The sequence below is a fragment of the Hippoglossus hippoglossus genome, chromosome 9, assembly GCF_009819705.1.
Source record: "Hippoglossus hippoglossus isolate fHipHip1 chromosome 9, fHipHip1.pri, whole genome shotgun sequence".
NCBI classification, from domain to species: Eukaryota; Metazoa; Chordata; class Actinopteri; order Pleuronectiformes; family Pleuronectidae; genus Hippoglossus; species Hippoglossus hippoglossus.
This window is the reverse complement of record NC_047159.1, coordinates 14,769,607-14,793,361: the sequence shown is the minus strand read 5'-3', so window position 1 is coordinate 14,793,361 and position 23,755 is coordinate 14,769,607. Positions and strand designations below refer to the sequence as shown.

General features: G+C 40.6%; 1 protein-coding gene across 17 annotated transcripts in view; it reads right to left on the bottom strand.

Annotated features, from left to right (window-relative positions):
• trpm3 (transient receptor potential cation channel, subfamily M, member 3) overlaps positions 1 to 23,755 on the bottom strand; it is a 145,750-nt gene that overhangs the window by 92,891 nt on the left and 29,104 nt on the right. For 2 of the 17 annotated variants that reach the window (XM_034595147.1, XM_034595148.1), the window contains exon 1: positions 20,972 to 21,061. The exons of 11 other annotated variants lie outside the window; for them this stretch is intronic. In XM_034595147.1, coding sequence (XP_034451038.1) covers positions 20,972 to 21,061 — 90 coding nt within the window. Of the gene's footprint in view, positions 1 to 20,971; positions 22,140 to 23,755 lie in introns of those variants that run through there. 4 more of the 17 variants (XM_034595141.1, XM_034595138.1, XM_034595145.1 and 1 more) reach the window with 4 other exon arrangements.

Genomic DNA, 23,755 nt, shown 5'->3' with positions numbered 1-23,755 from the left:
GCACGAGATTCATTCAGTGCCTCTCTCTCACCACTCTTGCTCGCTCGCTTGTGTGGACAGAGAGACACACACACACACACACACACACCCACAGAGTGACATCGGACACACTTGTGTACTCAGACTGGGTAAAGACAACACACCTAACATCATAACTTGGTCTTTGTGAACAGAAAAGCACTGCCTGTACACACAGATACACAGAAACTCAAGCTTTTGACAATCTGCACTTTGGAAGTCTTCCTTAAAAATATTTGTTTTAGTAAATGTTGTTTGCATGAGGAAAAGTGGCCAAAATGCAAAGGAAAAGTTTGATTTGCAAAATATCTGCATTAGTGTCACCAAGAATAAAAATGAATTGATTCGGGACCTTGTGAATGAAAATTGAGAGCAATGTTGATATCAATGTCCAGTGGAGCCATTGTCCAATAAATGGAGGACGGAGAGTGTGATGATACAGCCTCATAAGGTTACATTATATAATCAGTTATCTAATACAGAGAGACTCTGGTTGTGCTGAGGCACCATATTAACATGAATAAATGCCATCCAGTGACAAATGAAACAAGACTCAGAGTTTTCTGTGTTACATGACCTTCCAAATGGAGCAGGGTTAATATAGAGGGTTCATTATCCAGCCGAGACCTATTGTCATTGTCAGGGCTGAGTTCGAGTTGTAGTGAATGGATCCGCATATCAGCAAAGAATGAAAGTGTGTTCACTTTAGCCTCTGAAACGAAATTGGATTCTGTTACATAAACACTTAGAATGAGTCAGATGAGCTTGAAACTGAGGAGAATGTGGGCAAGAGCATCTAATCTGTTTAATGTACTTAATAAAATCTTTAAAGATGCATTAATCTGATGAGCATTTGCGCTTAGTGTAGCACGCAGGTGTTGATTTGCCAGGATTGAAGGTGTCATTTCAACAGTATGTCCATGTCAAGGGAAATGAATACAGATGGGTCTCAGCAGCAGCTTTAAATGCATAATCAGACAATCAGCACTGTCCCCAATCACACCTCTAAGCACAGCAATCAGGTGCTGCTGGTCTCTCTCTCTCTCTCTCTCTCTCTCTCTCTCTCTCTCTCTCTCTCTCTCTCTCTCTCTCTCTCTCTCTCTCCCTCCCTCCCTCCCTCCAGTGGAATTCACGTAATTTGTGTGAAAAAGCAGCTGCACCACGTCACAGTCGGATTTCACATCAAACGACTCAGCTTCACATTTTGGGTCAGCAGAGCCATAATTATTAAAGGTGTTCACACTCGCAGTGGGACTGGTCTGTAAACCGAGCTCTACAGCACCACAGATGCTGAACAGACACACACATTGGCTATTTTAATCAGTGTAAAAGATGTTATGAACTATCATTGCCCCCCCGTTTCTGCAGATTGGAGATACACAAGAGATAAGAGATATTAGTCTGATAATAAGCTCCACTGATTCCTATAACATATTACCGGTGCCAGAACTTATTGCAAGACTTAAAAATTAAAACCTTTCGCACTATAAAGATAATTTAGTATAGTGTATATAGAAAATTATTCAAACCAAATCATTGCCATTTGGTCCCTTCTCCGTAGCAACATGCCAAGTTGTCTTGTCAGATTAGTCCAAGCATTATAACCCAATCAGTCACATGTTTAAGAAGAAGAAAAAAGATAAGATAAAATAAATGACTTTCTACTTAAAGCCATAAATAATTCATAAATACGTCTCTTTAAATTAGGCAGTCCATCTAATATCTGCAGCTACCTGAAATGCTCCTCCTCCTTTGAAATTTCTGTACAATCACTGGTAAATGACAATAAATGAATATCCGTTTACTCTGCTGCTTTCAGATGAAGTCTATTTGTCATGTAGTGGCGTGTCAAACAGAGGAGCTGCAGTAAGCTCCTTGGGAACAGACAGTAACATGTGGTTGGCAGGAATGAGACAGACAGGTTAATCTACAACAGATGGACAGAGACAACAGGACATGGAGAACCAATTTGCCTTGAATTGCCACAAATACAAACAATGTCAGTATGAACAAAAACCCGGGTCGGATTATGCTGTAGTCATCTGAGGACAATAAATACTTACAATAATATTATAGGGTATGTACATTAGTTATATACAGACGTATAATGACTATGCAGAGGCTAAGAGTCATGTTGCTCTTCCTGTCCGTGTGAAATTTTTCAGTTTTGCTCATCTGAGGAATATCAGTGTTCATCATCAATCTCCATCAGAGAGCTTCACACTAAGTCCTACCTTGATCCAATGGGCAGTGCTCACATGGGAGAAAACACATGCACACACGGAGTGGCCTTGGTAAAACAGAAACTGCACATCTGACTGGTCTCTAACTGCACACGTGTTTAAGTGAGGACATTTCACTGCAAATTACATGTCACTAAACAAGCCCTGGGATAAATGTGGTGTCACTAAGTAATGTGTGCATTTAGACAGCACGCTCATCAGCTTCCCTCAATATTGCCGGGGGTTGTAGCTCAGTGCAGCTGAGTTCTGCTCCGAAATGACTGGCAGACATTTTTGGCAGCATGAAAACTCCAATTATTTATCTGGGGAACGTCCTATCCCGATTTTAGAATCCTGGATAAGCCCTTTTGAAAAACCCGACTTTACAAGATGGAATACTCCGTAAGTAACCAGGATACTGGTGCATGTATACATCACGTCCTGGTTTCTTACCATCACCTGAACCGGCGTGGCTTCAGCCAAGTGACGCAGCATAAATACAAACAGTGGCTGCAAAGAAAGCGTCTCACTTCTGGAGCAAACTGCTGTTTCCTCCTGTCTCATGAACGGATCAAGCCAAAGTGGAGGACATGTTTAATATTTGCCGTCGCTCTAGTCTCCCAATAAAGTGAATAAGCCAAACCCTGTACACCATGTCGGAATGTAATAGCGCTAATCCCACTATAAGCCAAAGGGGCATTAATTTCGATAGTCACCATACAGGCATCAAAATTGCCATTAGGCAGTGCAGTTGTTACCATGGTAATATTAAACATCACGGGCACCTGCAGTTATAAGTCACAAGGATACTTGTATTTGTCAATGAATGACCAGATTTCTCAATGCTCCATGTAAAGACCGAATATGATCAAACCAGGAGAAGACTCATACTAGTGAGCATGTAAGTGCAGGTTATGTAAATGCTTGTCTGAACTGCCAACTCAGACACAGATTGTGACTGTGATGTGACCTGGCGTCAACTTTTGATGGCTGATGGCCGAAATCTGGGGATGTATATGTGTGTTTGTGTTTTCCTGTCTACCAAGCTCCACACACAATTCTTTCCCTGGACCCAGAGATGAAGTTCCACTGGCACTGGCTACCGACCTCTGAGCAGATAGGATGGGGTTTGGGGCTCTTTCCGGGCCGATAGGCAAAAGCCACAGTGCATTTTGGGTACATGTTTTTTCTCCCATGTCTGGACAAGCCTGATAAGGCAAAAAGAGCTGGCTAAGGATCAGAGCGTGTGAAACCTCTGTCTTTCCGCCCTCTCTCTTTCACAGCTTGTCTCCTTCACATTCAACATCCATTATCAGGTTTTCACTCTTCATCTCTGACCTGTCTCGCTCTCTCTTATTCGCTGCCCTCTCCTGCTGTTAAGCGCTTGTACTAATTAGCCTGTTTTCTTATTCTATTCCTGTTTCTTTGCTTTACATTGGACCTCTTCACTGCTTTCCCTTCCCTGACATATCATCACATTCCCTCAGCAACTCATTATTGCCATGAGGCTTCAGCCTCTCTCTATATATCAGTCTTTGTGAAACTGGGATCTTTTTTCTTTCCTCTCTTACCATTGTTGAAACACCTCATCATTTTCCAGCTCTCAACTCTCGCTTCTCCTTCTCTTTGACTTTCTTTTTCCTCTCCTTTCAAACTGTCAGGCTGTCACCCCACAGACATATTCCTGTAGGATGACCACTGAGAAGTACATGCGTGGGATCTGGATTACTCGGGGGTGGCAGCAATTCAACAAAATAAAGGCAGAGGGTAAGAACTCAGGCTGGAAAACTCTGAGTTACTGAACAATGTAATTTGTTTTTACACTCAGGCTGCTACAATTCAAACATTTTCAAAGATGTAGCTTGACATTTGTCCTACTATACAATGTAAAATATAATTATGGTTTATCATCATCCCCTATGTGTGAGAACTTGTGTGCTAAGGTTGACTACATGCATGAGTAAGTCCCATCAATGAAAATACTCTGGAGGTTTCAACAAGCATCTGTGACTCTGCAGGTTAGTTGTGGTGCCAACACATTTTTACATAACGCATCCTGTGTATTATATGACTTCTTCCATGTGACTCCACTGCTGTATATAGAGGCGATTAGTGAGATAAGGGTGCGTTGTCAGCCATTTGGCCCACAGCCTGCACATGGCAAACCAAAGGAATTTGCATTTGAATGTGGAATTGTTCAACACAGATCCACTATGTCTCAAGTGATCAGACATATTCATATCCCTATGAGCAAACGGTAAGTACACAGAAGGAGACGTGGATTCATGAGAAATAATGGATTTGAAGAAGGGGTGCATCTGAATTAAAGTGATTAAACATTTAAAGAACAAGAATGGCTCGCAGTAGAGCACATACCTCCGCAATAGCCAATAGTCCCCTTAAAGTAAATCAAGCTTAACCAAATATTACACACTCATTGATATTAGTTCCTAAGATATGTCCTATTATACCCTTGGATAATGGTGAAAATGTTATTAACAAAAAATGTAAAAAGAAAAGAAAACTGGATCCGCCCCACACACCGAAATTTAGTGGGTTTGTTCCTGACCCAAATTGCGTCCTTGCACCCACTTTCTTGTTTTTGTTTAATCTTGTTTACAAACAAACAAACCTCCTTAGATTTTCCTTTCTGAAAACAATACGCTTCTCAAGTTATAGTCATGTTACTGTTATTCACAGTATTTGTCTGCACCTCACTGTGTTTTTAAATTCCTGACTGTCATTCCACAACTAAGAGCTCACACCAAACATTTATAACCCGGTCAGTCTTCCTCCTTCCTCACGATATCTAATGTATGACAATAGAGTCACATTGCATATTAATATTAAGCCCGGCCACATGTTCCTGGCTCTGTGGGTGTGTTTTGATGACACATCTCGTGGTGAGGGCTCTCGTGGCTAAGCGTAATTAAGCAAGGGACTGACTCCATCCGATGCTCTGCTGCACCGCTACCGTTTGAGTGCCACTTTAATTGCTTTTCTTCCCCCAATTCCCACCTCACACGCCTGCCCCGTTCTATCAATCTATCCAATTCCATGCGGGAAAATGCCTGCATCCAAACATGCAAATCTGGGTGCGATGGAGAGATACTGTGTGTGTGTGTGTGCCTTTGTATGTTTAAGCATGAGGGTGAACAGAATTTTAACTGCACAGCTTCTCATGCGTACTCATGAGCTGGTGTCTGCCCATGAACTGACTCGTGTGTGTGTCTCTCTCACCTGTGGTGCAGAGCTGTGCAGTGTGAGGTTTCCCCAAATAGCTACTCTCATTTACAGCCTCTCTCTGTCCTGGGCTTTCTTTGTCTGCCTCTCTTGGCAGCAGCTTCAATGAAGCATCTGACCCCCTTTTACCAGACGCGCGCACACACATATGCGATACACATACACTACAGGGCAGGAACGCTGATTCTGCAGAAGTATGTCATGAAAACGGTCAAGGTCATGGCTTCCAGCTCAAACATGGGTTCTTCCTCTGAAAACACATAATGCATCCTCATGGGGCAACGAGCAGGCCGAGATAAAAGCATACACGGAATCCCATCGGGCAGGGAATAGACCAACACTGTGCATTACAGTCTTTCCGCATGCCTTACACATTGGTGAACCAGATGTGACCTCTCCTGATCGACAAGTAAAACAAGGGGTGTTTTTTCACTTTCAACCTAGTGCCGCTCAACCGTGAAATGTTTGCCTGCCCCCCTGACCCTGTGACTTTGAGCTGGAATAGGAATGTCTAAATATGTGTAAGACTGGCAGAGAACTGTGCAGAAAAACAGAGAGGACATGGAAAAGGACAGAGAAATTGTAAATAATACACCTTGCAACTCGATCCAAGTCATTTTACACATTGTGGTGGACAATATGTCTGTTGGAAGCAAGTATCTCACATTAGAAATCTCACTCTTACGACAACAATTTTTACATCAAGCAAGAGGTCAGTGTTTTCTTTAACTTTATAGAAAATCAGTATTGGTAATAGTTTCTTGTTGGCTCAGATCAAAGCTTAAAGCTAGGGTCGGTAAGCCTGGAAAAACTGTAGCATGAGCAGGCTACAACTGATACAACCCAGCCCCTCCCATCGGCCCTCTCATCAGAGCTACACCCCCAGAACACATGAACGCGGTCCGACAACTGCTCGCAGCCGACTTCTGGCTAACGTCTCTGCTTCAGCGGTGTATGCCTTTCCACCTCGCAGGCTTGTGTCGACTCCAGTCATGCGCAGAAACCGCAAAGAAATGAGTGGACGAACATATTACAGTCCTACAAGGGCCACAGACACTGGCTTTCTTCTTTCTTTTTTTTAAGACAACTTTATTTAATGATGGCTATTGGGGCGTGAAAATATTTCAACAAATATGATCAAAAGAGGTTCAGAAACAAATTAACAACCCTACCTTTAATTTTTCTACACATTGATTAACAGCCGTTCAAATCTCTGAAAATTTAAGAAAAAAAATCTTAAATCTGCTAGAATTTTATGCCAATTTTGTAAACACCATTTTTTTTATGGTAGAAAAGAATGAGTATAAAAATGTGTCATGACAAAAAAATTTGAAGAGGATTTCCCATTTGTAATTTCACGGTTTAGGGGCCTCCTGGTGGCTACATGTATTTATAGTCATTTAAACAATCGAGGAAGCAAAGAAACCAATTCCGTAACTAAAATATATGAAAATGGTGATTTGTTGAAAATCAGGGGTCAATATTTTGCACTGATTAGCATTTTTATAATGCACTGAATTCAGATGAAGACCAATGTCACTTTTGAAAAGTAAAACCATATTACCACAATTGATTGAGTCACAGCAGGAGATGTAATCTGCTAAAAGCCAAACATGAGAAACTAAGCAAGCCACTCTCATTCATGTTCTCCGGCTCCATATTTCTTTATGGCACGTTTACAGGGGGAAGGCAGTGTGCCGCTGCACCTCTCACCCTCATGGAGTGACAGGGATAAAGCTTCATTACATAAGGTTGCTGGCAGGAGAGGAGCTGGTGCTCAGAGGCACATCACCTGCCAACAATCCCACACAACACCAGGCACGCATTCATCATCACACCGACTCCCTGAATCCAGTTTTCTTTACCTCGCACTGTCTGTCCATTCATTCATTCCTCCTCATTTAGCCAGTTTTCTTTCTTTTCCATCTATTATTGTTTCTTTTAGTTTTTCTTCCTTATTTTCTGCATTCCCCTGCGCCACCCCCCACCCCCTTTTCTTTCCGTCTATCTCAGGGAAAGTGCTGCATCCTACTTTCGTCCTGCCTTTTGGGATCATGCTGAAAAGCAGGCAGAGCCAGCAGTGCTGGTTAAGTCTCTGGTTGTCCTCACAGAGTGTATAATCCTCTTGATGTTCTGCCACTGTTGTTGCGCACTCGAGAGGGAGGCACATCCGTTCTACACGTATGTGCTGCGCAAAGTATCTAAGAACAGGAAGAAACAGCGTGGATGTATTTGCAGGAAACTGTTTACATTCAAGTGCGGGTAAGAGAATGTTTGGATTGCAGAGAGTAGGACAATGCACACTGGGTATTGTATTTTCTGTGCCTTTTGTGAACACGTGGGAATAACCATTCATAACAATTCACCCTGAAATGCCAACAAGCTCTTCTGTGAAGCATTTATTTATTTGTTCGAGAACACTCTCCCTCCAGCTTCTACAATTGACCTTCTGACTACATTTGATCTCATTCTGTATCTTTCTTGTCAAATAAAGCCCGGCCTGCTATCAGCCAGGGTGACCCTCATTTTTTTTACCTCATATGAAAATCTTCTGACTGTGGCTGAGGAAGAAATTGAATTTTTATGGATACAGAATAATGCACCGTAGCTGAGCTGTCTACTGTGAAAACGGGTAAGAAAAAGATGAAAAGAAGCGGAGGGAAATCCTGCATAACTATTGCAGAATTCTCCTTGGGGGCATAACAAGTGTGCAGTGTGAATATATTTATATATATTTATATATTTAAAAAAAGAATACATAACTGGAAATTATGTAATAAATTTAGGAAAGACTGAAAATCTGACTTTTGGATGTAGACTTTTTGCATTATAAATCACTGTATGTGGAGACGATTTATAGGAGGACCTCAAAGGCTATTTTAGACTTGAGTGTAGTAAAAACTGCACTTTGGAAGCCAATTTGGAGCACCGCTATAATAACCTCTTAGATGTAAAATGACAGCCATCCCCTCAGGGTGGGGGGCTCTAAGCCCAATGTGAATGGTGTAAAAGACTGCACCGATGTGGCCACAGATACTATATCAGACATATTGAACAGGAGGAAAGAGTGAGAGATGACAGGGAGAGGGGAAAAAAAGGGAGGAGGAAAGTTTGGGGAGAAGGAGGAGAGGGAATCCACTGAGAGAGCGTGAGAAGAACTGAGAGATAGATGGTGGGACAAAAATAGCCCTTCTGTGGCCATGCTGTTCACTTTCATTTTCCATGTCCTAATATCCAATTTACAGCCGCACGCACGCACGCACGCACGCACGCACGCGCACACACACATTTACTATAACGCCTTTCACATACACTATTTTACCCCAAATTACACACACATGCAGTGCAGCACACATACACAAACACACATACACACAAACACACATACACAGACACACACACGCTATGTAATTTACCTTTGTGATAAAAACGCTCTCCTCTCACATTCGTCCACACCTCCACACTCTTTTCTTAGTACTGTTCCCACCTCCATCCTCTTCATTTCCATCAGAAGCTAAGTTATACCTAGCAAAGCCTTGAGAACAAATGCATATTGAGGCAGGGGCACACTTATGCATACACATGCACACACACTGAAGGCAGCCAGTGGAACTCCCCAGGGAGCTGTCCTGTAGTCATGCCTTGAGATTTAGAGCCATTTAAAGGGGACAAAAGTTAGAGTGATATATGGTAAGAGGTTGGAAGGAGATATGGATTGAAAATGACAGAAGAGTAGAGATAAAGGCAGCAATGCAGGGAGGGATAGATGGAGAGAGGAATGGAAATGAGAACAATTTGCATACAGGTGGTCTTAGTAACTTTAACACAAATAAATCCAGCTTATTTTGTTTTCTTTATTTTATTTTCTTCTCGTATCACATGCTTGTGTGTGTGTGTATAGGTGCATGAGTGCATTAGGGAATCATTTCAGCTGATGGAAAAAACCCTAATGCCTGCAGTGGGTACAGACTCTTTATCCATTCTCTCCATTTTGTTGGAGAGGGAATTCACTTTTATTATTCGAAGCCGGAGCGGAAGCAGACTAATCACACACGTGCAATAAAAAAAACAAAAAAAAGCGTGTGTATGTGTGTTTGTGTTCCAGTAAATTAGCTTTTAAGTGCAAATGAGACTTCTGAGTATTATTTATGTATAGATTTGTGCATGATATGTATCAGCATGATTATTTTAGTTTTGTGGTTCCTCTGTGTACAGTAAGTACGTTGATCCCCAAGTGTGATTGCACACGCCAACATTTTGGAGAAGGTGTGCGGGGGAAGTACAGCGGCTCCGCCATGATTTAAGATGCCACGACACACAGCTAATGACCCGGGTCACTAACACTGAAACACGACACTGTGCGGACCTGCAGAAAATAGTGTTGGTATAGAGAAAGAGCTGCGACAGAGGAGAGGAGAGAGACAAATAATTGTACTGCAACAAAGTAGAGTGATGTAGAGTAACTGTTACAGAGAGAAAACATCAACGGCAGGATGTGAATTCCTTCTATAGACAGAGGGCATACAAAGAAAAGAAATAGTGCCACTTCTTATTTAAGTCTTATTGAAAGCCAAATATTGATAATAAACCTAAAAAAACTGTTAAACGCCTTAACTAATGATATATATGTGGTGACAGAGGAGATCATAAGGGTATACGAAAAGTGTAGCATCAAACGTGACCTACGACTTGTTCCACTTCCTGTCACTGCAAATTGTCGGCTGGACAAAATATTGATCAGAGCATAATTTGTTCTAAAGGACAGAATCAAAAGTCAGGAAATTTCATAAGCTGCAAGCATCTGTTTTAGTTACAGAGCATTTCTTCATTCAGTTCAATCCCTGAAGTGTTTAAATAAGCTTGATTACATAGATTCAAGTTTTGTAATCAAAACACCTATAACTGTTGGATTAATGCAATGATTTTAATCGTCAAACATGCAATTATTCAATAAATTCATTCAGATGGTTTATTTATTGCCAACAACATCCATGTTTCCCTTCTTAGAGTGTGAATCAGTCAAGCCCTTTGTATCTTCCCGTCTAACCGAGACATCTTCAACTAGAATGGCTCTCAGTTGTGTGCATACCTCCGCCAAGGCCCAACAGTCCCCTTAAATTAAATCAACCTGCACCACATTGCACACACTCATAGAAAGCAGTCCCCTGATAATGCCAGATTTTTTCCTTTAAGATCTCTGCATTATTTCTTTCACCCCCTTATCAAATCTGCTTCAAAATGTAATGGCCGATACCTCACCCCTCCACCAAGTGTCAATAAGATCGATTCAGTAGTTTATGAGTAATCCTGTCAGTTACACAGCACGTTCTTGGGTGAGGATAAAAGAACATACATAATAAAGGCGATTTGATTTAATAAGATGAAATCAGATGTTTTTTGAATACACTGTACTTCCTGATGGCTTAGTTTCTCTTCATCCATGGAGATCGAGATAGACAGAGTTGAGGAGGGTACTTAGAGTGACACTGATAGTGGTGGATAGTGAAGCAGGGAGAGTGAGTGATCAAATGAGACATTACATAAGGCCGGGCAGTAAGCGAGAGCGCTCTGTTCCAGCGCTCTCTCAGATCAAAGCATTTTGTTAAAAGACTCTTCTTGTCGTAAAGAATTTGATTCTCTTTCAACAATTTTCATATTATAAAACCACTTCCTGTCATAAAGGCTCTTGTTCTCTTTCACACTTTTCATTTTATAAAAACTATTTTACTCACACTTCTTTAGGCACTACCGGTCCTCCAACACAACAGACAAGGTGCTAGAGATGCTTTACTTTCATGGAGATTAGCAACCGACCACAATGTTCACTCTGCATCTGTGGGCAAATAAACTTTTTTTTCATTGCACAGTTAAAATGCAATAAAAATGATGAATGTGTGCTCCAAAAATCTATGAGGCAGAATAAACCAACTCAGCAAACTCTAAAATGAAGTAATAAAAACTTAAATAAAAAAACATATTTGTTTTTATCTGATGCCATAAAAAGATAAAGGCCGAAATCCTATAACCGCTTATGCAACAGATACCACTCCAAAGGTTTGATCTCCGTCAGTGCTGAGGAAAAATATTAAATCAGCAATATGCAAAGAAAGAATACAAATATATTTAATCTTCTCAGGCTGCAACTGTGCATGATAAATGGTTCCTCGATCTTAGCAACCAGGCATGTTGGGTGTCTACAAAAGATGCAGGCTTATATACTGTAATCATAAGCTACAATCTGGATAAGTTATATGACTCAGCCTTTTATACAAACACACACAAAGACACCACAACAACCAAGGCCACATAAATTATTCACAGACCACTACATGCCCAGACAGTGCCTACAGGTCCCATGAGTTGGTCTGAGGTTTAAACTGTAGGTCACTGTAGATTCTAATTGGGGCAAATTTCAGGACATGATTTCATGTGACAGATGCTGAAACAAACAGAAACTCTTGATACAGACAAAGACCGTAGTCAAATCTGAGCAAAGCCAACAAATATTATTTGAAATGTTCAGTATCTACACTCAGCACAGTCTTTACAAGAGCTAATAGTAAAACACCATGTGAAGTGCCACAATATCAAATATTCACTATTTTACATTGTTACCGCACCAATTTCTTAGGTCAAGAATGAACTTTCATGTTAAAAGCTATCAATTTCTTAAGGCTTTTGAAACCTGAAATAGCAGTCTTCCATTTGTACCATTATCTAAAAGAGCAAAGTATCCCCCACTTTCATGGATAGCACTCCAGTATCTCAAATTGTCCACACTCCAGATCCCTTGGAGACCCTCTATGTTTGGGGTCATCTACATGCTATCAGCCCCGTCACAAGTCTCGTAGCCTGACTCTGATCCTCAGCTTTGGTGTTTGGGCTTTCTTATATCTATGAAAATAATGGAAATAATCAATGGGTGCAGCCCTAGTGAATAAAACGGAGTGTAGTAAATGAAAACCAAAACTTATGTTGATTCTGTTTGGGACTTGCGATTTCTCTGTCTTCAGTATCAGAGCTGTGAGTGAGAAATGCTCTGCCGTCACTGTCCATGGTGCTGATTTTCAGACTGCATTTCACCACACTGTCAAAATAGCATCTGTTAGCCGGCTTCAACACCAACAACAGCTTGATTGATTGCGCAAGCCTGAGTAACAATATGGCTACAGATCTCATTAGAAAGCCTCTGATTTTAGTCTCCTGAGACAAGGATGCAATTTCAATACTTCTCCCACCACCCTCTCACACCTCACTGTGTCTTTTCATTATCTTAACAGCCCTGACAATCACATGTGAAGATTATTAAATGGAAATGTATTGATCAGTGGATTTATTGATTTATTGTGACCTATGGATTAGCTGTCAATTACCTCCCAATGAACCATGAATATATGAATAATTCATCATGTATTAAACACGCAACCAGCCCAACCTGTGACACACACATACGCACACAGTCCAACAACCATTGTGAAAAAGAAAGCCCACACAAATGGCACCACCCAACTACTTCAGTGATTTACTAAGCTTGTTATGTCTATACATTAAATATAACTTTATAACTTTCATTTGACAAAAAATTTGAACTTGACTTTAGAAGTTCCACCTGAGAATAGGGCTGGGGACCAAATTTTGGTGTCAATCAATCAATCTCGCAGCATGTGAAGTTAGCCTACAGTTAGGTAGTAGCTACCTCCAACCTGAGTCTACACAACAACAAAATCCCTGAAGCTAAATGGTCAAAAGTGCTGCTGTATTTCACGTGAAAAGATTACGACACCGGGACGCGCAGCAAATGTTTGAAAATGATTCCATTTAAAGGCAGGAACACGACAAACTTAATAAAGCACCTGACGGTGCAGAGACACATTTGAGACCAGAGGGATGCTCCGTGTTTGACTGCTTGTGTGACCCCATGCCAAACACATCAGCCGGCAGTGTGGGCGTCTCTGGTATTTTGCTTTATTACGTTCAAAAACTGTTATTTGTCATGTGATTTTGTTACTTAAATTTGTTGAGACGAAACTATATTTGTATATTTAAGTTAATATACTTTAAACTGGTTTTTTTTAACTTCCAATTTGCCTCAGCAATAAAAAAGCTGCTCTTATTGTCGATTCTTTCTGGCATCGTTTAGGCACCAAAATCGTTTTAAAAATATAGATTCCGCATGAGTATCGGAAAAAGCCCAGTAGATACCCAAACCTACCCGAGGAATAGTCTAGTTAAACCAAAAATTCTAAATCAGTTCTCTTACTGTTTTATTCATGGTTTCGGACTGAACTGAAGTCAGTACACGTCATCATGTTAACACCCTCTGTAATGGTGATGGTGAAATACTTCAGAGCTCAGGTGCTGCAATACTGCACACAAATTAAATGTTGGTTCAAAGAAAAATGCAGGAGTATAAGGTTGTGTTCAGTCAGAAACCTACAAACTATGTGTACAAACCTTTGCACACACATAAACCAGGCAACACACATAAATGAAAAACACACAGACATAAATGCACAATTCACCCAACACTAGTGTCACACTTTCTATACCGGTATAGTGTGAAGTATTTATGAAGCAGGAGGATTCATGACATACTGTGCGTATACATTATTAAACAGACCATCACCACCAGTATGAAACTCCCCCTGACAGTACACTGGTCAAAGGTCAGTGTTCAGAGTTCATAACTCTACTGATACGATCACAGACGCTGCAACTCTGACTCACGGTGGGAGGATGGTGGAACGGGATTGACCTTCCATTAGTGGATGGACACAAAATTTGGATCTGTGTGTGTGTGTTTTACTGATGTTTGCGTGCATGCGAGAAATTTCCACAGTGAAAGCTGGAAGTAGCTTTATCAAATTATACATTTATCCAGAAACTGCAGGTACTTTCAGCATTGATTCTCATAAATGATTCAGCAGCTGACTGGTAGGTAGAATCCCTCTGTGCTGCCTGTTGCATTAATTCAGGACAAATGCATTCAGAGACAAATACTACAGAGAGCATGACGACACATTGTTTCCTCAAGCTGGTTTCCTGTAAAAGACAAATTTGCAAACAGCTTGTCTCACTTCCCATGATGTGGTGTGTAATCATGCCAAACAGGAAATAAAGTCTTTTGTGTGGCCAAATAAAGGAATGAGGTGCTAATTCGCAGCTTATGTTCATATTTTGGCTCATTAATGAGATAATGTTGAAAGTGAAATCTCATGAATGCTGTCATTACGACTTAATTGAAACAAAAACCAGAAGGGTATGAGTCCAATGAGTTTTACGCCTGTTCACCAAACACCAAAGAAGACAAAGGACGTGTTTGTAATTCATTATCTTATTTGTGACCCTGTTGTGTGTTGTAATGGTGAATCATGTGTTTAATTGTGTACCTTATTGTGTACCTGTACAGGAACTACAGATAGATTTAAGCTATGCTAAAGAATGAGAGCATCGTCCGTCATTTTTGGAGGGGATTTACATTGTGTGCACTTTCCCAATTAAATCCACTCATTAACAAAAAACACGTACTCATAGATATCAGTCTGAATGTGCCTGTTGTATATTCATCAAGATCCATCCATTATTCTCTGGGAAATCTGTGAAAATGTAAAAAAAAATGCCCTATCTCGCAATGAAAGTTAATTTGGCCCATGAGCCGTATTTCCACCAAGTTTCATGGAAATGTGTTCTGACATTTTTGTGTAGTCCTGCTAACAAACAAACCCCAAAAAATGGTGAAAACATCACCTCCTTGGTGGAGGTTAGAGTGCGCACAGAGATAAATGTGTACGAGTGTCTTTATCATGCAACATGGAAAACTCCATCAGATAACCAGGGGTTTAGTTTGATAAGCGGAACCACCCCTCCTGCCCCAATCTTGATTATGTATCAGACTATGTAAATGAAGCACAACATTTGTTGAACAAAATGAGTCTAATGCAAAGACTCAACTCAGCCGGAAATAAAATCTGTCTCTTCAGTAGCTCCAACATTCACAATACAGCTAATTAAAAGTTCAACACACTAAAGGGATGTTTTATGGTGTTAATATCAAACTGAACAGGCCCAGGTATTACAACAGAGGAATGTATTGCACTCTTCAGTCAGATAAAACAAAGAGTGAAGTGTTGTACTGTTGGCTGCTGTGCTGATGCAACATCTGTATCATTTCAAAAACTCTAACAGTGATCAGATACAGCTGTAGGTTTTAGGTTAGTTTTATCTTTTTACTGACATCTACTGTGTCTGTCTATCTTACTGGATCTATTATAGATACAAAAATGGGTGGTGCCACCTATGGGTGATGGCATGTACTTTGCTCATTGGTCATAATGTTCTGTTTAAAAAATATATATTTTTAAATAAATATAAGTATATAAGATTAACACATTCATTGTCACAGCTAAACTAGAGGATATAAAGCACTGCAGCTGCATATATCTTAGTATGTATCAAGTTTTTTTTTCGCATTAGAGACATTTATTTTTTAGCAGCAACATGTATTTTGCATAAGATGGAGTGTTATCTATGCTTTATGATAACAGGAGCCAATGAAATAAAGGAAGAGAGAGAAACTACAAGAGAGGAGATATAATAGAGGGAAAGAGAGAAAGACAGGCAGACAGATGGGACAGAGAAAAGATGGCTGGTAGAGACAAGAGAGGCAGAAAATGCACAACTTCATTAAGAGAATCAAAGAAAGGATTATTACTGTATTCACTGCTGCTTTTTCTTTGCAGAACTACCGCACAGCGCTGCAGAGGTCGTAACTGTCTGATTTTCTCACAGGGTGAAGAGATGTGATAAAAAAATGTCTTGAAACGGAAATAGAAGAGGCAGTTGAGACAACTTATTGTGGTATGATGATCAAAAGTAGGAGATAAAGAACACACATAATGTGCAGTGTGAGACAGGCTGTTGCCTAAAACAGAAAAAGACAAGACAAATGTACATGACTGAAACAAACAGAGTATTAAAGTTGATGAGAGACAATGAAACAGACAACAGATTTTTGATTCTGTACGATGTTGCTTCCTGTTACGCACTTGATTCCACTGAGTCAACACAAAATACTCTAATTGTTCCAGGAGAAACAAGCATTGTTAAACATTTAAAGCAACAAGCATTTAATAATGGTTTGGATAGACGGGGTAGATTTAAAAATGACAATAACCTAAAAACTGCACAACTCTGGTTCTGAGAGAACGTGGACCAGAGTGAAACTCCAGGTGTGCATCCTCTCATTTTTCTTACTTGTCCTACTTCAGGAAACCCCCTCTGGTCTAATCGGGGCATTATTCTTCTGTCAAGCAGCACCAATTGCTTGGCCTTTTAAAGGTCAATAGGAAGTTGTTGTAATGAATTTAATTACTTGTTGAAAACTCATGTCGGTACAAACTTGATTCATTGTCAGCTTGGGACCATCAATAAAACTGAGTAACTGAAGTGCTACCGCTCTTACAGAAAAACACAAGTATTTCTTGGGAAAATCTTTAACCAACACAAATGTATTTTCTAGATAATTTGACATGAACCCTTCACAGAACTCAGGAGTGTAAGATTCACTGATTGGCATTGGTGCACCAGCATAAACAAGGTTATTGCCTGGGTTAAAAAAAGTGTGCAAAGGATACACTTTGGGATGAACTCGGGTTGCATTCTTTTGTAACATCTTTTTATCAGAAAAGACGTGAGACCAATACTTTTATTTTTAGATCCCTCCTCTAAACTGGTTCTCAAGCGCCCCCACTGCTGTCAGTAGCCATTTCTCGTCAAGTTGGGCTGGTCTGGGTGAGATTATCATGGAGGAGGAAGAGCTACACGTTCCACAGAATTGCAACAAATCACAAGTTGGCTGACAGTTGGGATTTTTCAAGGGAGATGAGCAATTTGACAAGTTGCATGCAATAAGCCAAATATGCTGTGACGCTATAAAGTTTGGAAACAGCACCACTTTCTGCTGAGTGTGCCTACCTACTGAAAGTGTGAAGCACATCCCTCTGCGGTCAGGAGGCAGAGCACATTTCACTATTACTCCTCCGACCTTGAAATGTTTAATTCTTAAATGTGTGAGGTGTTTCAAAAGTGTAACTGGAGACAGAGAACAGAAAAGAAAGTGTTTTGTCAGACTTTTTTTGTTTGCACTACAAAGAACTTGTGAAAAGAATTGTAAGTATTTTTAGAAGTGAAAAAGAAAGAGTGTAACTGAGATGCTTAGCGAGTCGCTCTGCTAGAGAAACAAATGTGAACTTTTTTAGTTCATTTTTATGATTTGCTGTGGGCAAGAGGAACCACAGAAATAAAATCAAACTGTACCACAGAGAATTGCACGATATATTCTGGTGCTTTGCAGGGTATCACATTGAATCGTGTTGAATCACACTGCAACACAATAGGGGGGAATCTATTTGTATTGCGTATATGTAGTTGCTTCATATGTATATCAAATCTTTTGCAGGTTAATCACATTTCACTCAGCTGACATAAAAGACACACAGACCAAAGAACAAAACATAAATAAATGAATAAACTACAGCAAGAACATTTGCCACACACACACACACAAACAAACACTCCTTTAATGGATAGTACACCATTTCCACATCAGGTGCTGCAAGGCCTTGCCACTGTGAAAATGATATCTTAAGCTGATCAATAAGTGAGCGTGCTGCAGGTCAGTCTCAAGCACACGCATCCATACATTCCATAAGGGTCATTACTTAAGAGTAATGAAGATAGTGAAACTGGTAATAGCTTTTTTATTAACTGCATCGAAGCATTGAGGCAGGTTAGTTTGTTTGTGCGTGTTTGCGTTGAAACATGAGATTAGATTGCTTTACTGGTTAGCTTTGAAGAGACAGACATAGTAGTTGTGCTAACATGAGGTAGACATTTACATTTCCTGCTTGTTTATCCTTATTTACAATCTCAATTTTATACTTAACATTCAGGCACTTTTTCTAGTGGTTTTTCCCGCTCTGACCACAGGGTTCAAATCATATGCTCACACACCCACGCCTGCAGTCTACATGTTTGCTGCAACGTCAGCTGCACTTGTAGCACTGCATCATAAATGCACATACTCGTAAAAACGGTCGTGCACAAGCACACACCTACGCACAAGTATGCACTCGCAATCTGCTGGACATATTTTCCTGCCGAAGGAAGACGGCAAACAGCCTATAAATTGTAGTCACACTCATATGCACACACAAGCACACAGCGAGAATGCTGCTGGCAGCAGCAGGCAGGTGATAAGTTAGAGGGACATGGGAGGAAAGTGCTTGTCGTGCAGAAATGTCCAACAATAATGACAGGCCTCTTAGGTTAATTTCACACTGACAGCCTGATATCTCCCTGAGGTGATTGATATACAGTGAACGCAGTTTCCATAATCCTCTGTTCCTTCATCCATAGTGATAACATAAGCAAGGCTACAGGTTCAGCTGCCAATACCAAAACTGTAAGACCTTAACCTCGAAATGAGAAATCAGCTATTCAAAAGTAGCAACAGTTAAATGGAGTCACATTGAAGCAACGATCCACATGAATAAAAATCATATTTACAACTTATTTTAACATAATTTGAACAAGTATCTTGAACATATAATATGTTTCCAGACATGCACCGAACTCGGGACATTTTCCTTTTCTGGGGGGGATGCCAGTGTCGATGTGATTTCTACAACGGAATGTACACATTGTGTCCTGCCACCTGGATGCTCTACCCAGGTGCCATCTCACCTATTCTGGACATTTTCCTGTTGTTGTGTTCTGATCCAGACAATCTGTTGCATACTTTATATATATAAAGTTCATATCTAAAAAACTGCTATAGAGGAATTATTTGATAGGGATATTTCAGTGTCACAGCTGGGGGCTTAAATTCTAGTGAAACTCAATTTTGGTGTAATTATGAGCCTACGCAAGTGATAAGTCTGACTTGATATATTTAATCTTTTCAAGTCCTGACACTCAAGGATCCAGCTTAAAAAACATTGAAATTAATCTAATGTGTGTAAATTCACTTAAACATTTGAGGTAATTTGAAAAAGCTTATACTTAATAAAATCACCTATAATTTAGAAATATTGGGCCACTTTTGGAGCTTCTTGCTTCTGTTTATAAATGGAATATATTTGTTTATGTTAACTGCACTTTGTAGCACTTTGAATGCCATAAACACACAAATGCATCAAGACACTGATCCATGTGTGCACTGCGTGCACACATGGATCCTACGCACATTTAATCACCGATTAAAATGATATTCATTTAACCAGGCTATACAAATGCAAATGCCTGACATGTGAGCCCAGGCACTGTGGTTGTGAGGTTCAACATCACAGCGCCACTGTTCTGGGAGACACTTTGATACAGCCAGATCAAAGGAGAGGCATTCAAGACCTCCAACAATAGCCCTCCTTGCAGAGTGTTTGTAACCGGCTTATAAAAGCACATGAATGAATACAGATGAGGTTTTAGGTAACAAAATGAGTGTAAAAAAGCCATATAAAGGCTTTCTGGATTTACAGAGGCAATGAGACACATGCACAGATGCACTCGCACATGTTCTGACACACGGGTGAATATGTACACCCAATCTCGCACACCATGTTCCATCAGCTGCTCAGATGATGAGACGAGGTGGTGTGGTCTGCCAGCCCAACCTGGCTAACTCTTACAAAAAACACCAGTCCCACGAGGCTCTACTTTCAGGTGCATTGTTGAATTCATTTGAACACCTGTCTACTGGGATTTGGTGTAGCACATCCCCTTCTTCCTTAATCTCCTCAGTTCTGTCCGTCATTTCCAATTTCCCATTTCTCCTCAGCTATGCCAACAAATCCTCGCTTCCCTTACATTCTGCCTCTTTCGTTCATCATTTGCCTTCCCTCTTGCCCTCGCACATTTATTGTACTTACTCTCTTTAACTTTCTACATTTCAGGCCGTCACCTTCACCCTTTGTGTAAACCTTTCTCTTTCAACACTGGATCCTTCTAATCCACTCTCAGCCTCTTTCTTGTCTGTTCTCTCACCTCCTAAATCTTTGTAGCCCCTATTCATTTATACACCTTTTCATTATTCTCTTTTAAGCTCACTCACTCTGTGCATCTCTCTAGCATGCTCACACTTTACCCCGTCTCCATTTTTATCCTCCACTCTTCTTTGCACATCCTTACACTTCCAAACCTTTATGCTCCAATCTCAGTGAGTTTTGCCACAATTCTCTTCATTTTCAACCAAATCCTCTATTTCTTCTTCATGTGTGCCTTACATCCACTGGGATATGTACTAAATGCATTGAATGAAGCAAGAGATGTGGCAGAGCAGCTTCTCCAGCATTGATTTGGTATCCTCACACACCATTTATCTTCCTTTGGAAAGCAGCAGGATAGCAGAGTGGCTGCCTGACATATTTTATGATACATCTCCCTGGGCATTTATTTTCTAGTTCATCCTCACTCTCTTCTTTCAAGTTTTTTACCTTTAGCAGGCGAACAGATGGCAGGAAGGCTGCATGGCACAGTTTTCTGATGGTCCAGTTGATTGGCCGTGGCGCGTCCAGTTGGTTCATGGTGCCCACTCTTCTCGGAGCAGCCACTGGTGCCCGGCAGCTTTTCGCGGCACCAGGATCAATGCTGCCCCACTAGGGGGGCAAAAATAGGAGAGGGTCTCCAACTCCAACTGCTGAAAAGCACGCAATTCCCAGGGCATGACCCTCGATGGACAAAAAACAGCCGCTACTGCCGCCACCACCACTGCCAGCCTTTACCTCCCTGGGCAGATGAAACGCTCACCTGGGCAGCTGACTGCCCCTCCACCCTTCCTCCCTGTCCTCCTCTCCACTCCGTCCACACAGATCCAAAAGGTTCGAAGCAAGCCAAACCTGGAGCCCCAGGAGCATCTGATTCCTCCTCCACCAGTAGCTGGAGCGTGTAGAGCGGTGGCGCGAAAAAACCCAGAGTGAACAATATTTTCCCAAACAACAGAGCAGAGCACGGCAATGCACAGTGGATAAAAGAGCTTGTAATGTGAAAAGGATTCAGGTAGAGAAAAAGGTAGAAGATAGAAAGAGATTGAGATTTGAGAAGAGGAATGGAAAGGAGAAGAGAGATGAGCAGAGCAGTGCAGTGCAGTGCAGTATAGCGCAGAGGGCAGAGAAGAGGAAACGAGAGCAGCGCAGAGCGCATAAACGGAGCAGCCTGACAGGCAGCAGCTTAGATTTGAGGCTGCATGCACACTACTGTCTCCAAGATGAGAAAAAGGGAAAGACAGAGAATGGAAGGGGGAGAGATGGAGAGAGAGGAGAGAGAGAAAAAGAGAGAGAGAGGGGGAGAGAGATAGAGGGAGAGAGAGGGAAGACAAAATACAATCCAATACAATTGATGAACAAGCTGAAATTGAAACTATGGGGAGAGGATGCAAGAAAAAAGGTTGATTTTGCGCATGGGAAAAAAACAGGAGAGATGGAGAGAGAGAGAGAGAGAGAGAGAGAATAGGAAGAGGGGGGAGCGAAGGAGATGTGATGAGGCACTGTGTGGTGGTCGAAAGGGAAATGTGTGAAGCTCAGTCAAAGCTCTGTCTTATAGAGTGGATTCAGATGGAGCTTGAAGATGTAAGCACATTAAACAACTCGGTGCCGTGGCGGTGAAGAGGAGTACGACCTACTTACTGAATTGCACATTAAGAAGCAGAAGAAAAAAAGCCACTAAAAACAGCACGGCTGATGTGACTTTCATATTGCATTAAACAATTTTGAATGCACTTTAACAACCTTTGATGCCACTCAGTTTCGTGTGTTGGCAAAATGGTATGATGCAAATATTCAGATAATAGAAAACACAATAGACTTTCACATCCCTCTATTATTTTTGTTTAACCTTTAAAAGTTCCGTGTGTAAGATTTAGGTGAAAGGGATCTAATGGCAGAAAATGAATATAAATAATCCTAGTAAGGTTTTCACTATAGTGTTACATCTAAATATTATGAATTATTGTTTTCTTGGGGGCCCCTTATATTTAAATACTTTATATTCACATCGGAGTGGGTCCTCTCTACGGAGACCGTCATGTTTTTTACAGTAGCCCAGACCGGACAAACTAAACATCTTTTGAGTTTTATGACAACTGAAGTCTACCACAGGTTCCCTTTCATGTTTGGAAGGGGAGGGTGAGGTGAGGGGTATTCAGCTGCAACATGCAACTTCACCACTAGATGTCACTTAATTCTACACACTGAACCTTTAAGACCAAAAATAGCACTTTTGGACTGAATGCATTACAAGAGTAAATAATTATGACTAAAGTGTTTGACTTAATAAGCATTTTAATCACTACTGGCTGATCAAATAACGTGTGTTTACCAAGGAAATGCAATCAATATTTTAAAAGCATTAGACATTCATTAATTTAATCATCATTACCGATATTATTTATCTATAAATGAGTTTTTGTTTCTAAACATAAAAACACACAATAATTGCTGAAAATATGTGTTAAGACTGTGAATGCGGTAGGACTGAATTGAAGAGTTTGATCGTTAAACTCAAATTTATATCCAGGATTGGGCTCAATGACAAACTGGAGACTTACTTAACATCACATAAACATTAAATAAACTACAGCACATTGGCATCAGTGGTTTTCTGGCTCAATTACAAGTTACTGCACCTACTACAGTTTGTGAGCTGGCTACAAGCAAAACCTCTCTCCTTATTTAAATTGCGTAAGAATGATGAGATGAAAAAGAAGTGGAATGATTTTAAGAGCTGAGGATCACCAACAACATCTGCCTCTGCAGTGACCATTTTACACCAGGTAGTTTTAAGTACTTCCACCAGAGACAACTAGTACCACCAGTAAGTCCCCTCGTGTACATATTTTATATTTGTGTATCATGAAAACCATGGATTGAGGCTCACTTCACCTTCCCAGGAAGATATAAAAACACTTTTATTTGCCACCTGCCACCCATTAATACTGCTGCTTTCATTTTGTTTCAGCGCATATTCTCAGAGTTACTGAACCTTCCTGCATTGGGCTGTTGTGAGTGCATGTTGTGATTTTAAACCTATGAACTCTGTTCTCCATATCCCTATTTATAACGGTTCCTTCGGACTGGTGTGGAAGCTGTCAAACAAACCCTGGTGTGGCCACAACCCAAGCACTTTTTTTTTAATGTATATTTAATCCCATTTTTGTTTGATTTTACATACTTGATGATTTTTTTACTATTCAAACTGGGCAGGGTGCTTAATACCACATTTTA